The following is a 16,124-nucleotide window of genomic DNA, read 5'->3' as shown; positions in this document are numbered from 1 at the left end:
CCTAAAGATGCAGATAGGTATCTAGTGGGGTTTTCAAAAGCCTAAGGTGCCTAAGAAATGCTGAAAATCCCACTATGTGCCTATCTGCATCTCTAGGCACATAAAAATCTTTATTAATCTGGACCCATGGCCTCTGCTCCAAAAATTTTACTATTAATAGCTAAAAGAGCTAGAAACCTTGAAAAAAGCTGTAATGTACTAGATGTGTGTGGTTTGCTACTGTCCTCAACTGGATGGAATGTCATATTTTTCAAGTCTGAGTGATTTACTATTACTATTTATTTCAGTTGTAGTAGCAGCCAAGGGTTCATACCCTTGGTTCTGCTACGGAGCTCAAACTCAGCTTAAATGGTCATTGGACAATTCCTGTGCTGTGGGGAAATACTCCAACATTACAGAGCTGCTGTACTAGCAGTTTCTATTTACTTCCTTCCCAGATCTGGGTGTGTGGGAAGGGGGAGGCATGTTTGGGGTGTACCTATGCCCCACTGATTCCCACCTGATGGAACAACCCCTTATCATTGTGGGCATTGATGTAATATATAGCAACTGCCCCAAATGATTATGTTGGAGGACCAGAATGGTCACAGTAGCTCCAAGAGTAGGAGTGGAGTCAAGAAGGCAAAAAGTCACAATTTTCTCTGTCAAATCTCCGACTGAGCTGCACTGAGTGGAAAATTACGATAGCCAAGGATCTGGCGTAAAATCTGTAGTGCTGAGGATGAAACACTTATATTCCAATAGTTAACAAATATTCCATTCTGCCTAATGTGGTAAAGGCTTGTTTTGTAGCCAAATACACAGGTTCTATCTTCCAATGTCTTATGTGTGCAGTATTGCTGGCAACTGTAATATCAGTAAGTACAGGTTTGAGTAGCAGCCGTGTTAGTCTGTATTCGCAAAAAGAAAAGGAGTATTTGTGGCACCTTCGAGACTAACAAATTTATTAGAGCATAAGCTTTCTTGAGCCACAGCTCACTTCCGATGATGATGCAGCCGATGAAGTAAGCTGTAGCTCACGAAAGCTTATGCTCTAATAAATTTGTTAGTCTCTAAGGTGCCACAAGTACTCCTTTTCTTTTATCAGTAAGTACAGTTTATGATCCATGTATCTGTTATAGTACCACATGTGCCTATTTGGGCCCTGATTTGTGGAACTATTCATGTGCTTAAAGATACACATACACTTTACTGAATTGTGGCTTTTATTCCAAGTAGCCCAGACTTTGGAGTTTGATAGGATCAAGGAAATGAAAAGTTGGATGCCATCCATCCTTAGCATGTGGTATTTTGTCTATATATCTCAGTACATATCTTTTGAATCTCAGACCCTTGAAATACTTAGCCTCAGTGGGGTAAGTCAAGGAAGAAATTGCAGATTTATTTTCCCTTTCATTGGTTTTCAGAACCTCCCTGCTATTTTAGTATAGTTCTCTCTTTCAAATATATGTGTTTTACATGTTGTTTCTGCCACAAAGATTGCTTTTTATTCCAAGTTTCCAACAGTGCATGGATAACCACTGTGCTGCTATTCTTTTGTTAATTCTTTTTAAAGAAAAAACTTATAATTGGTTATATTGTGCATGATTATATTTACACACACGAACACTACTAGCCAGATTTTTAAATATAGCCTTTCAGACTTTCTTAAGTTTATCAGCAGCAACTATCACTATTAACTGATGTAGTTACAATATCAGATACAGTCAGTCATGTTTGGTGTGCAACGTACTGCAATTAAGATTGGCTTTTTCCAAACAACTTGTAAGAGATTTTATTATTATTTAACATATCGCTAAGGGTTGGATCTATAGATATCCATTTAATAATAGACAGTAGTTCCACAAGATGTGTCCTTGGAATGACGGTGTTTTCTCTGCTTATACAGGATTTACAATTTTGCTTACAATACCTACCATCAAAATGTATGCTGATAACATTCTCATTTATCGTTATGACAGATCTCAAGGGTCATTCCCAAGTTTGCTTGAAATACATTGTACTGCATTAAAACTGATTTGTAGAAGCTTTAAGAAGAATAAATTATGCTTGTGAGGCTGCAGATAATTTAGTAAAGAACTAGTATTTGTATTATCTGTACTTTCATTTTGATAACTTTCCTCCCTGTTTTTGTTGGGCTGACTTCAGACTCCAGGTACAGAAAGCTGTTTGCGTGTATAAAACCTGTTGCAGATAAAACATGATGTGAATGAGTTACTGTGCCAGTTACTAATTAAAGATTTAATCACAAAAGTGCTTTTAGTTAACCTTTGCTACTACTGCCAAACCCAGCCCTATTGAAATTGAACTGCTAGCCACTGGAAAGTACAGAAGATAATTCAAACATAATTGTACTATATGCAGTCTTAAGCAAGAATACTTGCACTTGTTTGTTAGAGATTAAATTAAATGTATATGAATGAAATGTTAAGATGCACAGTTAAAATCACAAAGTCAGGAAATGCAAAAGTTAAGGTTCCAACAACATTTCCCACATCCTCCTGCATTTCAAACATCCTGTATCACTTATAGCATGGGAATTATATCCATGCAACATTTCATACTTTTGTCATTTCTGCTCTGGTCCTGTTTAAAATAATGTTAGGAATGTTTTAACAATTTGAAAAATGTACTTCTTTCATATTTCAGTATATCCAAAAAGGGCTGACAGAGTTTTACTTAAAATTACCAAAATATTCCTTTTCAAAGAAAGACAGAGTATGGAAAATGTCAACCTGAAAGGTAAATATTTTGGAAAGGTTTTTTTTAATTATAACTGTTTAATAACATAATAACTATCCTTGTATTTTCACCTCCAACAAGGACAATCACTTTTAGACTTCTGGCTCCCCAACCATCACCTCTCTTGGGCAGAGATCCACCTCTCTCTCCCCCTCCTGAAACCAGGGTATTTCCAGGATGCACAGATCCCTATCTACACTGAGTTCCCCAGAAAGTCAGATTGCCTAAGTAGGACTGCTAAGGTTTCTCCTCAGAGGTTCTAAACAGCATAATTGCCCACAGTTTTAAGGTACCACACAACCACTTCTAAGCAAGCATATTTATTCTTAAGGTAAAAGCATTATAGAAACATATTAAAATAATAAAAGAACATGCATGCAAGGTAATAAGCTTACCAGAGATCACCCCAACTCCAGAAAGGGTTCTGGCAGGAATCAGTCCTTCAAACCCTTTTTATCCTTCATGATATAGTTTGCACAGAACCCCACTATAGAAGACCAGCTAGCATTGTCTTCCTGGAAAAGGAGAGCTCTGCTAGCTAAACATTTTCTTCTTGACTGTATAAATACACATCCTTTTGTTCTTGCGAAGATCCTTCAGCCCTTTCCCAAAGAAATTTCCTTCTCTCTCATTTTTATGTCGTGTACCCAATAGTTCTAACTGGTTTTGTCCCCCATCTTTTAGGAATGTCTCCCTTCCTATCTTCCTTCAGTTACTGTGTGACTCGTTCATTTTCATGGTTTTCCATTTTAAGAGATTTATGCGGCTATCACTGGCTTTTGTTCTCCTTAGAAGCCTAGTACAAAGTGATAGAGGATAATGTCTAGGCAGGTTTTATGAGTCCTCCCTACGAGCAGTTTACCTAAGAACACAAGTGAAATGTGTTCATTCAAAAAGTACACAAGTTCTGAAGAGTAACCACACTATTAGTTGCATGGTTAGATATAGCCATCTGTCACACATACTTTTCTATGGTGTTAGTTATCTACAGTAAATATTTGGTTACAAAAATCCTACCTAACCCAGATGACTGCTTTATTCCTTATTTGTAAGGCTGGAGATGAATTTGGATTGTGTTCCAGCAGCATTGCTGGAATGGGCTTTCTAAAGCAGCAGAAAGAGACTCTACCTAACCCCAATTAGTTTTTGTTTGTATAGTCTGGGTGATTGTCTATATACGTACACACAATATAAAGGCAATTAATGTCATAAGAAAAAATAGCAAATGATAAGGGCTCATAATCAAACTTTTCTTTTGTGATTTTTTTTTCATTTTAAAAAAAGCTAAAGGAGCATTTCAAGTTAGTGTTTTAAGTGGATTTTGTATGTGCAAAATTTATTTTTCATCAACATGTAACAGATCTGAGATTTACACAAATTTGCATGTATTCTCTTACAGCCGCAAGACTGAATATCTATTTTTTTCTTTCCAAAATGCATCATTAGTTCAGTCAATCTGTCCCCCATTTCTGGATAATTAAAAGAAAAACTGACAATATGAGATGGTTAACCCTTGTGAAGCTTGATATTTTGTGAGCTCCATATACTGTTCTCTGGATTTGCAAAACTAGTTAAAATTTAATTTATCATTATTTATAACAATAGTGTCCAGGGGCCCCAATCAGGATCAAGACCTTTGTTTCTGGACATGTTACATCATGTGCAAACATGCTGTAAAAGACACTCCATACCCCAAAGAGATTATATACTAAATAGATACTTTAATTTCATGTAATTTAAAGCCATGGAAAGGGTGATTAATTTTTAAAAAAATGCTGCTAGCTCATGGTAAGTTGTTATATTCTAGGGATAGAGGAACAGCACCCAAAAGCTAGACGCAACTAGTTGGCCATGTACATGCTGCCCAACGATTATTGAGTTTGAGTCATGATTTCAAACCTGTGATTTTAAAGTGGCTTTAAAATTAGGAAAATCTAGTTCTCTCATCCCTAAATATAATAAAGCATATACGTAGTCTCTACAGGAACATTGTTGTTGAGGAGGTCTGAAGTGAAGCTATGTTAAAATTTCTTTAAAAATAACACATCTACAGGTAATGAAATTGGCATTATAATTCTATAGAAATTGTACCTTTTAAGTATTGTCTATAGGTTCTGCTCATAACTCTTCCATTTCTGCTTTTTACTGGGGGCCAACGGCAGAGTATAGTGTTTTCTCCAGGACCTTCATCTTGAATGCTGCAAGTTAAATAACTTGCATAGGATGTATGTCTCATAAATAGTATAGTATTTCATTTTCAAAACACAAGCATGAATCACAAATATTTACCACTAAATAGTAAATGCTCATATACTATGCTTAGCTGAATGAGTTACATTTCATTTTTTGTATAGTATATCATATTAATATAATTTTTCTGTTATTCATTCCAGACACAGCACTGTTTTTTCCATCCTTCAGTGGGAACTCTTATTTAGAACTGCCTTCTGTAGCATCTGTATCCGAGAGCCAGATTGCACTGTGGCAGGAACCAAACAGAATTACATCTATATACTTGACAGTGAAAACAACTGCTTTAAATGGAACTATCCTTTACAGTGAGTACCAGTTATACTTGAACCTGCAGTAGCAGTTTAATCTCCTGCTCTTATTAACTTCAATGTAGATCCAGCTGGTTTGTCCTATTCAATGATAGACTTACTCATTAAAATGCAGTAGAATCCTTTTGGTTTTTTAATACATGATGCATTACTAAATTGGGGCCATAGTTCTTCCTGTTATTCTGAAAAGTTCTTTAATTTATGACTCATTCAGCGAAACATAACTTACAAGTGAAAACGCCGCTTATGACAGAGAAGAACACAGAAAACATATGACTCCAATAATATAGTGTTATAGCTATAAAACACAAATGCTGTGGAATTTTCAAATTTATTATGGGGTGGCAGCTTCTTCACAGTTGTGTTGAGACTAACTTCCCATAATAAGTCTGATCTTGGTCCCAGTGTCATTAACTCTTGCAAAGTTATAATAAATTCTACAATGTTGTGGTATTTCAGAAGGTTGCTTGTTATTTCATATTACTGCACATCTGCCAGCAGTCCCCAAAGCTACTGTTCCAGTCTGTATGGATGGACTTGCTGTCATAGAAGGGCATTGTTCACTACCTCCTTTGGTGTCTCATTTTTTCCTTTGCACTGTTTTGTGTGTAGTAAGCTGGAGTGAGCTGCTGAGACAATAGTCCTTCCACCAGACAAGAGGAGAGAGGGGCTGCCTCCTCACTTCTTTTTGTGCATTTTGTGTATTTAGGGTGCACCTGTATATGCACACAAAAGGGAGTAGGGATAAAAACAAATCAGAAGGTTTAAAAGCAGCTATGATATTTGTTATCTTACACTCCTTAAACTCTATTCATGTCCGTGGTGGTTAGGAATTTTTACTTAAAAAAGCTTGGTGGGAAAGGATTCCTTAGTCCATGCTCTTTTGACCAAGAATTTGAAGCAGGGTACCCTGTGGATACTCTCCCTTTGCAACAATTTCTTAGGGACTGGCCTACATACAGAACTTATACAGGTTTCACTTAAATCATTTTGGTTAAACAGGTGCGACTTTTGTGTGGACTCTTTTTTATCTGTCCAAAACTAGTATATTGGTTTAGCTGAATATGTAAATTTACAGGCACAAGCTAAATCAATATAAGTCAGGTTTAAACGTCTAGAAGAACCTCCAAATGGTCACAGACAAAATTGTCTCTGGTTTTATTAAATTGGCATAAAATAACTTCTTTATATTGGTACAACTCTGTGTTTAGACTAAGCCTTAGAACTTTGTTACTTTGTTTTTTCCATCTCTGGGACATTCTATGTGAAAATTCCCAAACAGTGTAAGACTCAAGTGATCTAATTTAAAACAAGATTTATTAAAAATGGAAAGAATCATACTGAAACAAAAGAAATATTTTGCATAATATACCTCTTCATATACTTTCATTAAAGTTACAGATCTGAGGCCTGGCCTATGTATCAAGTTGCACCAACTTAACTAAAGCTGTGATTTTAAAACAATTGTTAATTTTGGTGCAACTTTGGGTGTGGACACTCTCATTTCAATTTAAACCTGGTTTAAAGGGCTTTTGAATACAGACTGTTGTTTTTGATTAACTATTCTTGACTGACTCCATGTGTGAATGTGCTTATTCTGGAATAAAGGTGCCTTATTTGTGTTTACTTTAGCCTGCTTTCCAAGATTTAGCTTGCCCCAGTAAATTTACTGTGACAATCTAAACAGAAATAACCAGTTTTAAACAGATAAGTTTAAACAAGGATTTGCATCACTTTAACTAAGTTAGTTTAACTAAAGCAGTGCAAATTTATGCATAGATAAGGTCTTATGTTTCTACTTAACACATTGTCCCATTCTGTCCTCTGACCTAGCCTATCAGAGACTGACCTGTATGTCTTTCGTGAGGAGACAGCATGTCTGACGCACTACCTGTGGCTTGAGGACATTTTTGCCTCAACCTTTTAAACTATATAATTCTGTGATCATTCAGATTTAAAGGTATTAGGTGTTTGTTATAAAATCAGGTAGTCCTTCCCATGAAGGTATTTACAAAGATGTTCTCTCTGAGGTTGTTATCGCCACTTCCTATTATATGTCCATTGTATGTTTTTAAAGGCATTCGCTATTACAATCTGTCTCATCAGGTAAACAGGTTTGGGGGGTATTGTTCTCCCTCTTGTTTTCCCTCTTCCATATGTTCCTTTTAAAGGTAGATCTACCAAAGTGGGGGCTTCTAGGGCTTGTCTATACTGTTCCACCATTTGAAGTATGAGGGTGTAAACAAAATGTTCACCAAAGTGATCTGTTGTAATTCCCCCATGCGGCTACTGCAGGTGCAAATTAAAAAGTTCCTAGTTTGCATTAAAGAAGTCCACTGTAAACAAGATTAAATTAATGTGAACTAGGAACCTTCAGTTTGCACCTGCAGCATCCACATAGGGAGTTACAGCGGAGCACTGTTATTTGTGCCCCTGTAATCTGAACAATGGGCAATATAGACAAGCTTTAGCCCTCCTTTACAGTGCTCCACACTCTGTGTCAGTTGCTGGAAGAAATCCTTTTTGGATGATAGAATCATAGAAGATTAGGGTTGGAAGAGACCTCAAGAGGTCATCTAGTCCAACCCCTTGCTCAAGGCAGAACCATCACCAACTAAATCATCCCAGCCGGGACTTTGTCAAGATGGTCCTTAAAAACCTCTAAGGATGGAGATTCCACCACCTCCCTAGGTAACCCATTCCAGAGCTTCACCACCCTCCTAGTGAAATACTGTTTCCTAATATCCAGTCTAGATCTCCTCCACTGCAACTTGAGACCATAGTTCCTTGTTCTGTCATCGCCACCACTGAGAGCTCAATCCTCTTTGGAACCCCCCCCCCTTTCAGGTAGTTGAAGGCTCCTATCAAATCCCCCCTTACTCTTCTCTCTGAAGGCTAAACAAGCCCAGTTTCCCCAGCTTCTCCTCATAAGTCATGTGCCCCAGCCACCAGATTATTTTCATTGCCCTCCCCTGGACTCTCTCCAATTTGTCCACATCCTTTCTGTAGTGGGAGGTCCAAAACTGGATGCAATTCTCCAGATGTGGCCTCACCAGTGCCGAATAGAGGGGAATAATCACTTCCCTCCATCGGCTGGCAGTGCTTCTACTAATGCAGCCCAATATGCCGTTAGCCTTCTTGGCAACAATGGCACACTGCTGACTCATATCCAGCTTCTCATCCACTGTAATCCCCAAGTCCTTTTCCGCAGAACTTCTGCTTAGCCAGTAGGTCCCCAGTCTGTAGCAGTGCATGGGATTCTTCCATCCTAAGTGCAGGACTCTGCACTTGTCCTTGTTGAACCTCATCAGATTTCTTTTGGCCCAATCCTCTAATTTGTCTAGATCACACTGGATGCTATCCCTACCCTCCAGCAGATCTACCTCTCCCCCCAGTTTAGTGTCATCTGCGAACTACAATACGTTAATATTTAAAGGAGGGTTATTAATATTCCTGTGTTAACCTGACAGACAGCTCAATATCTGATTTGTATCTCAGTTTAAATAGGCGGGGCATAAATACTTCTTAGACTTCAACATAATTTATGTTGCATTTCTAATATGCATTACTGACAGATTGAAACTAATCTGGCAGTGTTTAGAAATCTCATGATTCTTCTTCAAGTGCCCTCTGCGTATTCCCACTCGTGGGATGTGTTTGCTGGCAGAGAACTACAGTCCAAGCACAGACAGTAAGTTCAGAACTCTGTCTATCCTCTGTCATCTCTATGATTCTGAATACACCAATAGAATATTTTGAAAAGTGTAGCATTCAACCCCTCAGCTCCAGCACTGACAATCACTCTGTGTGCTCCCAAGAAAAAATGGGGACTGCACCTCAACCATTTGTTAATTTGGGCCCACTGGCATTATCAAGAAAAGACATTACATACAAATGTATTAAAGTTGAGAGCTATCTGTCTAGTTCTCAAATTGTTTCCACCTCACATCCAGAGCCAAATAGAGCAAGTCATCACAGACAACGTGACAGCAATGCATTTATCTGAACAAACAGAGAAGAGCTCACTCATTGCAATTCTGTAAGGAGGCTATCAGCTATGGCACTGGTGAATCCACTATAACTTCTATCCAATTATCTTTCACTAAGAGGCAAGGATAAAGTCACAGCAGATCAGGTCAGTAGAGATATGACACAGTTGCACAAATCATTTCTAAAGGACTCAGTAATTCAGGGCACATTCAACTTTTGGGTACTTCTGGACATAGATCTGTTTGCCACCAGGCAGAATACAAAATGCCCTCATTTCTATTCACAAGTGGGCAAGGAAAAACTGTCCATTTTAACACAATCCTTCTGAATTGGGGGATGGGCCTGTTACGCTTCCTTGCCTCCCCCACCCATTTCCTCTTGTACAGAGAGTGGCACAAAAGATAAGACATGATGGGACCAGGGTAATTCTAATTCCTCCCTTATTGCCAAAACAACAATGGACAAACCTTATTCACCTCACCAACAGAATTTACAAACATCTACCAGTGATGCTAGACATAGTGTTCAACAGGATATGAAGACTGGTCACCTGGACCTCTCTCACTAGCTGCATGTGCTATTGGACTTTAACAAACTTAGAAAAATCTTGAACTTTAGTGGTGCAGCAAGTGCTGGTTAATTTGAGGAAGCAATCAGCCAGAAAGTGTAATGAGCATAGTGGTGGGTTTGTTAACTGGATCTCTGCCACATGTGTCAATCTGGCAAATTATGTCAGTATGAAAATTGGTCAATTTATGAATTTGCCAGGGTGCCAGTTAGATTTTAAAGCTGAAATCTAACAAACTAGGTTTGCCAATGTTAATAGAATTCAATGGGATAACTCCTTTGTATTGAGTCCAGGGACTTACTTAAATCTTACTAATTTAATGCTGGATTCTTTTAACCTGAACATTTTTTTCTCAAATCAGCATACTTGCTTATTCTTAAACCAACCAACTATTTATTCATTCACCCAGAACCACATTAATATATAATGACAAGCTAATGTTAATATATAAACAATCTTTCAAATGTAGACACAACCAGTTGAGGCACAAAATATGTCAAAGAATAATGTAAATTACCAGGATTTCTGATTAACTTGCTGATATATCTTGCTGAAGTCCAGGTTTATGTCTACCACATTCCCCCATCCACCAAACCAGTTGCCCTATCAAAGAAGGAAATCAAGCAGATGTGGCATGATTTGTTCTTAGTAAATCTATGACAGCTACTAATAATTACCCCTTCATCTTTCAGGTATTCACAAATTGAAAGTTTTATACATAGCTCAGTAGCTTCCCAGGTATCAAAGTCAGGATGACGGGTCTACAGTTCCCCAACTCCTCCTTTCCCCTCTTTTTAAAGATGGGCACTATACTAACTCTTCTCCAGTCTTCCAGGACCTCTCTTGACATCCATGAGTTTGCAAATATTATTGCCAGTGGCTCCAATATTTCTTCAGGCAATTCCTGCAGTACCCTTGGGTGAATAGCATCCAACCCCTCTGATTTGAATTCATTCAAATTGGTCAGAAGATCTCTGATGATCTGATGATCCCCTTTACTTATCCAGATCTGCATCCCTTCCCGTTTATTGTCTATGGCAAAGGTTCTCAAACTGTGGTCCGCAGACCACCAGTTGTCCTTGAGTTCCATTCAGGTGCTCAGTGGATAGTTCCCTCTAAGGTGTGCACCTGGGCCACCCACCTAATTAGTGGAGCCATGGAAGCTTGGCTTCACTAATTAGGTGCCTGGACCCTGGAGAAGATGCACATGTAAGGTGAGGGGGTGGCCTTGGGGGGAATAAGGGGTAGGTGGCAGGGGGCAGTAGGGTGAGAAGAGGGGGTCGGAGGAACTTGGAACATGAAGGCCTGCAACGACCAGAGAAAGAGGTGACTTTCCTGAGCTCCAGGCCTGTGGCTGCCAGGGAGAGATGGCCCTCCTTCCCAGCCTCAGCTCTGTGGCTGCTGTGGCAGGGGAGAAACCCCCCCTCCCTCCTTCCCAGCCCCAGCTTGGGAGCTGCTGTGTCAGAGTGGGGGGAGGGCACAACCATTGCATCTGAAAGATAAGACTACTGATATTAAAATTTGAGTTCTGTGCTTTTATTTGCAGAACAAAAAAAGTTAATTATTATTAAGTTATTTTTATATAGTGTTTTTATCCAAAGCGCTTTACAATAGTTAGCTAACGGTACAAACAATATTTGGAAAGATCATTAAGTGGTCCGCTGAGACCCTCAACAATTTTCAAGTGGTCCGCAAAAAAAAAGTTTGAGACCCACTGGTCTATGGTAACTTCACTAGTCCTCTGGTCATACATTGTTTTTTTGTGAGAAGATTGAAGCAAAGTAGACATTGAGCAGCTCTGCTTTCCTATCATCTTCCCTCCGCTGCTACACTTGGCTTCAGTGGCCTGGCCAAGAGAAGAAGAAACTGTCAATAGTTTTCTCCTAGTACCTGAGCAAATTCAGTTTCCCACCACTATTCTCTGGAAACGTTCTTGATCTAAAAATAACACATGTACAAACCTAACAAGAAGGGAAGATGGGTGGCTGATATCAGTATGGGAAAGAGTTTAGAATTTTGAGTTGACAGTAACTGAATTCCTTGCATTCAAATGTTTGGGAGTTCTGGAATATTAAACTTAATTTATAATTTTGTGTGGTTTTAATGTTTGCTGGGTTTGGGAGGTTGTCATGTTTATTTTTAAAACAAGTCATATTCATGTAAGATTTGTAACATTCTGAGTCAGTATAGGTGCTGTCATCTTTAAATTCCATTTAGTAAAGCTTTTTTCATAATTTTAGTGTCTGTACTGCCTTTAAATATGAACTGCATTAATATATGAAAACATGGCATTGTACTTTTTGAAAGGTAAAATCAACACTTCATTTGGGGCTAGATTGTACCTTTAGGCACAGCCCTCTGTAAGGGGTGCTGCATAGGTGTGCCATGCCAGGAAGAGCACTGGGTAGTGTTTATGTCTCAGGACCTTCCATGATCTCTCCTACTGCTGGCCTATATAGCATATTACTCTGGCCAACGCCCTGTGCTGACTGGCCAGTGGGGCGCAGCCAAGAGTCTACCCAACCACTTCCCATCCACCTTCATGGGAGTATCAGGTATGCAGTGCTTGCTTCCCCCTTGCACCTGGAACTGAGAAGCTGGGAGGTCATGCAAGGGAAAGAAGTGACATACCCTCCTGTGTAGCTGTGTACAGCTGGACTACTGACTGGCCCATTGTAATCAGCAGGATTTCCGTTTCTGTTTTAACAACATTTGTTATATGAAATTAAGCAGTTATACAAATTAAAACCCTGGCATTATCAAATAAGCTGGTTTCTGAAGAAATTCTCGGTCTGCTTTTCCTTTACATGTTTTTGTTCAATGCAATGTTACATGTCAGGCAAGAGCCAAGCTGGCTTCAGAATTAATGAGCTCCTTTAGAATGTTGTTGTGTATCAGTGATGGGCATTAGCATGAGTTTTCCAACTATGACAGAGGTTCATTTGGACTGTGGGTGGTGGTTGCTTCTTTTTGTTTGTAAGAGGAATGTGTCAGAACTTAAATACTTTTGACAAGCCTAGAAAGTGGCATGTGTAAGTTTGTATGGTTCTGTGTGGCATGCAAAAGCAGGTAATCAAATCAAGAATACTGATCTCTCAATCGTCTTGAGTTTTTTTTAGTAGCTAGTTCACATAAATCTACAATTTTCCAACAATAGGGGAAAGTGTATGCACACGGTCTTGTGATATTTGTATATATGATGGGCCTGGGTCTGGGGCTGATCACATAGATACTGATTGTTACACCAGTGTAGCTCCAATAGGCCTAACTGTACATTCAGTTACACTGTTTTAAATGCAGGATTACTCCAAAAAGAAAAGGAGTACTTGTGGCACCTTAGAGACTAACAAATTTATTTGAGCATAAGCTTTCGTGAGCTACAGCTCACTTCATCGGATGCATTCAGTGGAAAATACAGTGGGAAGATTTATATACAAACACAGAGAACATGAAACAATGGGTATTGCCATACACACTATAAGGAGAGTGATCACTTAAGATGAGCTATTACCAGCAGGTAGGGAGGGTGGGGGGAAGGAAGAAAACCTTTTGTGGTGATAATCAAGGTGGGCCATTTCCAGCAGTTGACAAGAACGTATGAGGAACGGGGCGAGGGAGGGGGAAAGAATAACATGGGGAAATAGTTTTACTTTGTGTAAAGACCCATCCGCTCCCAGTATCTATTCAAGCTGAAGTTAATTGTATCCAGTTTGCAAATTAATTCCAATTCAGCAGTCTCTCATTGGAGTCTGTTTTTGAAGTTTTTTTGTTAAAGAATAGCCACTCTCAGGTCTGTAATTGGGTGCCCAGAGAGATTGAAGTGTTCTCCGACTGGTTTTTGAATGTTATAATTCTTGACGTCTGATTTGTGTCCATTTATTCTTCTACGTAGAGACTGTCCAGTTTGACCAATGTACATGGCAGAGGGGCATTGCTGGCACATGATGGCATATATCACATTGGTAGATGCGCAGGTGAACGAGCCTCTGATAGTGTGGCTGATGTGATTAGGCCCTATGATGGTGTCCCCTGAATAGATGTGTGGACGCAGTTGGCAACGGGCTTTGTTGCAAGGATAGGATCCTGGGTTAGTGTTTTTATTGTGTGGTGTGTGGTTGCTGGTGAGTATTTGCTTCAGGTTGGGGGGCTGTCTGTAAGCAAGGACTGGTCTGTCTCCCAAAATCTGTGAGAGTGATGGGTCATCCTTCAGGATAGGTTGTAGATCCTTGATGATGCATTGGAGAGGTTTTAGTTGATGGCTAGTGGCGTTCTATTTTTTATTTTTGTTGGGCCTGTCCTGTAGTAGGTGACTTCTGGGTACTCTTCTGGCTCTGTCAATCTGTTTCTTCACTTCAGCAGGTGGGTATTGTAGTTGTAAGAATGCTTGATAGAGATCTTGTAGGTGTTTGTCTCTGTCTGAGGCGTTGGAGCAAACGAGGTTGTATCGTAGAGCTTGGCTGTAGACAATGGATCGTGTGGTGTGATCTGGGTGAAAGCTGTATTTTCCACTGAATGCATCCGATGAAGTGAGCTGTAGCTCACAAAAGCTTATGCTCAAATAAATTTGTTAGTCTCTAAGGTGCCACAAGTACTCCTTTTCCTTTTGCGAATACAGACTAACACGGCTGCTATTCTGAAACCAGGATTACTCCAGAGTCAGTGGAAAGTTATTATGGATTTACACCAGTGGAGCTGTATGAACAAAATATGACCTATTGAATTTAATGGAGTTCTTCTTGATTTACATAGGTCAAAACCAGGTGCAATGTCTTATGTGTAGTGCTACTTTAACATAAAACCCATAGTCCTCCTTAGATGATGATAAAAGAAAAGGAATACTTGTGGCACCATAGAGACTAACAAATTTATTTGAGCATAAGCTTTCGTGGATGCATCCGATGAAGTGAGCTCTAACTTATGAAATCTTATGCTTAAATAAATTTGTTAATCTCTAAGGTGCCACAAGTACTCTTTTTCTTTTTGCAGATACGGACTAACACGGCTACTACTCTGAAACCTTAGAGGGTGATGTACTTTTAACTGAAACAAAATGGTATTGAGCAAATTAAAATAGTTTTCAGTTTTAGATATTGGAAGGAAATATTAATGTTCCCAAATCTGCATTTGACCCAGCAGTGGGTCTTTGTCTGGAACACAAGTACATATGTATAAATGATGACAGCATCTTTCTGAGTCATCTGTAGAAACTAATGTTTTTGTCTCTTACCCAACAATGAAATTTAAAAGCTAGTAGCTCACCATGAAATTTAGAGGCAACAGTTCAGTACATTCAAACTCTAAAGAACACTGACAGAAAGCAAAAACATAATATTTTTAAGCTGCTCACAAAAGTGATTTTATGGTTCTCCAGTTTTCCAGCTACACAGAACTGGCAGGTATACATTTGGGACAAAGGTATTTCTATTTTTCAAATAAATGCAGATAAAACAAAGAAAAGTAGTAGATCTTAGGGATTCCTTTTGTATAATCCCCTAAATTCTTAAATCCAAGCTAGTCCATAGCTTAATCAGTTTACTATTTCATGGTAGGTTGTAGATCCTTGATGATGCGTTGGAGAGGTTTTAGTTGGGGGCTGAAGGTGATGGCTAGTGGCCGTCTGTTATTTTCTTTGTTGGGCTTGTCCTGTAGTAGGTGACTTCTGGGTACTCCTCTGGCTCTGTTAATCTGTTTCTTCACTTCAGCAGGTGGGTTTTGTAGTTGTAAGAACACTTGATAGAGATCTTGTAGGTGTTTGTCTCTGTCTGAGGTTTAGGAACAAATGCGGTTGTATTGTAGAGATTGGCTGCAGACAATGGATTGTGTGGAGTGGTCTGGATGAAAGCTGGAGGCATGCAGGTAAGTATATCGGTCAGTAGGTTTCCGGTATGGGGTGGTGTTTATATGACCATCGCTTATTAGCACCGTAGTGTCCAGGAAGTGGATCTCTTGTGTGGACTGGTCCAGGCTGAGGTTGATGGTGGGATGGAAATTGTTGAAATCATGGTGGAATTCCTCAAGGGCTTCTTTTCCATAGGTCCAGATGATGTCATCAATGTAGTGCAAGTAGAGCAGGGGCATTAGGGGACGAGAGCTGAGGAAGCGTTGTTCTAAGTCAGACATAAAAATGTTGGCATACTGTGGGGCCATGCGGGTACCCATAGCAGTGCAGTTGATTTGAAGGTATACGTTGTCCCCAAATGTTAAATAGTTATGGGTTAGGACAAAGTCACAAAGTTCAGCCACCAGGTTTGCCATGACATTAT

The 16,124-nt window shown here is 39.3% G+C and overlaps 1 protein-coding gene across 3 annotated transcripts in view; it reads left to right on the top strand.

Annotated features, from left to right (window-relative positions):
• LOC122459263 (protein eyes shut homolog) overlaps positions 1-16,124 on the top strand; it is a 119,467-nt gene that overhangs the window by 83,612 nt on the left and 19,731 nt on the right. For all 3 annotated transcript variants that reach the window (XR_006279821.1, XR_006279820.1, XM_043510425.1), the window contains one exon: positions 5,136-5,300. Coding sequence is in view for 1 of the 3 variants with exons in the window: in XM_043510425.1 (XP_043366360.1) it covers positions 5,136-5,300 (165 nt within the window). In the remaining 2 variants the exon portion in view is untranslated. The remainder of the gene's footprint in view (positions 1-5,135; positions 5,301-16,124) is intronic.

The sequence above is a fragment of the Dermochelys coriacea genome, chromosome 3, assembly GCF_009764565.3.
Source record: "Dermochelys coriacea isolate rDerCor1 chromosome 3, rDerCor1.pri.v4, whole genome shotgun sequence".
In the NCBI taxonomy this organism is placed as follows: Eukaryota; Metazoa; Chordata; order Testudines; family Dermochelyidae; genus Dermochelys; species Dermochelys coriacea.
This window is presented reverse-complemented; position numbering and strand designations above follow the sequence as displayed.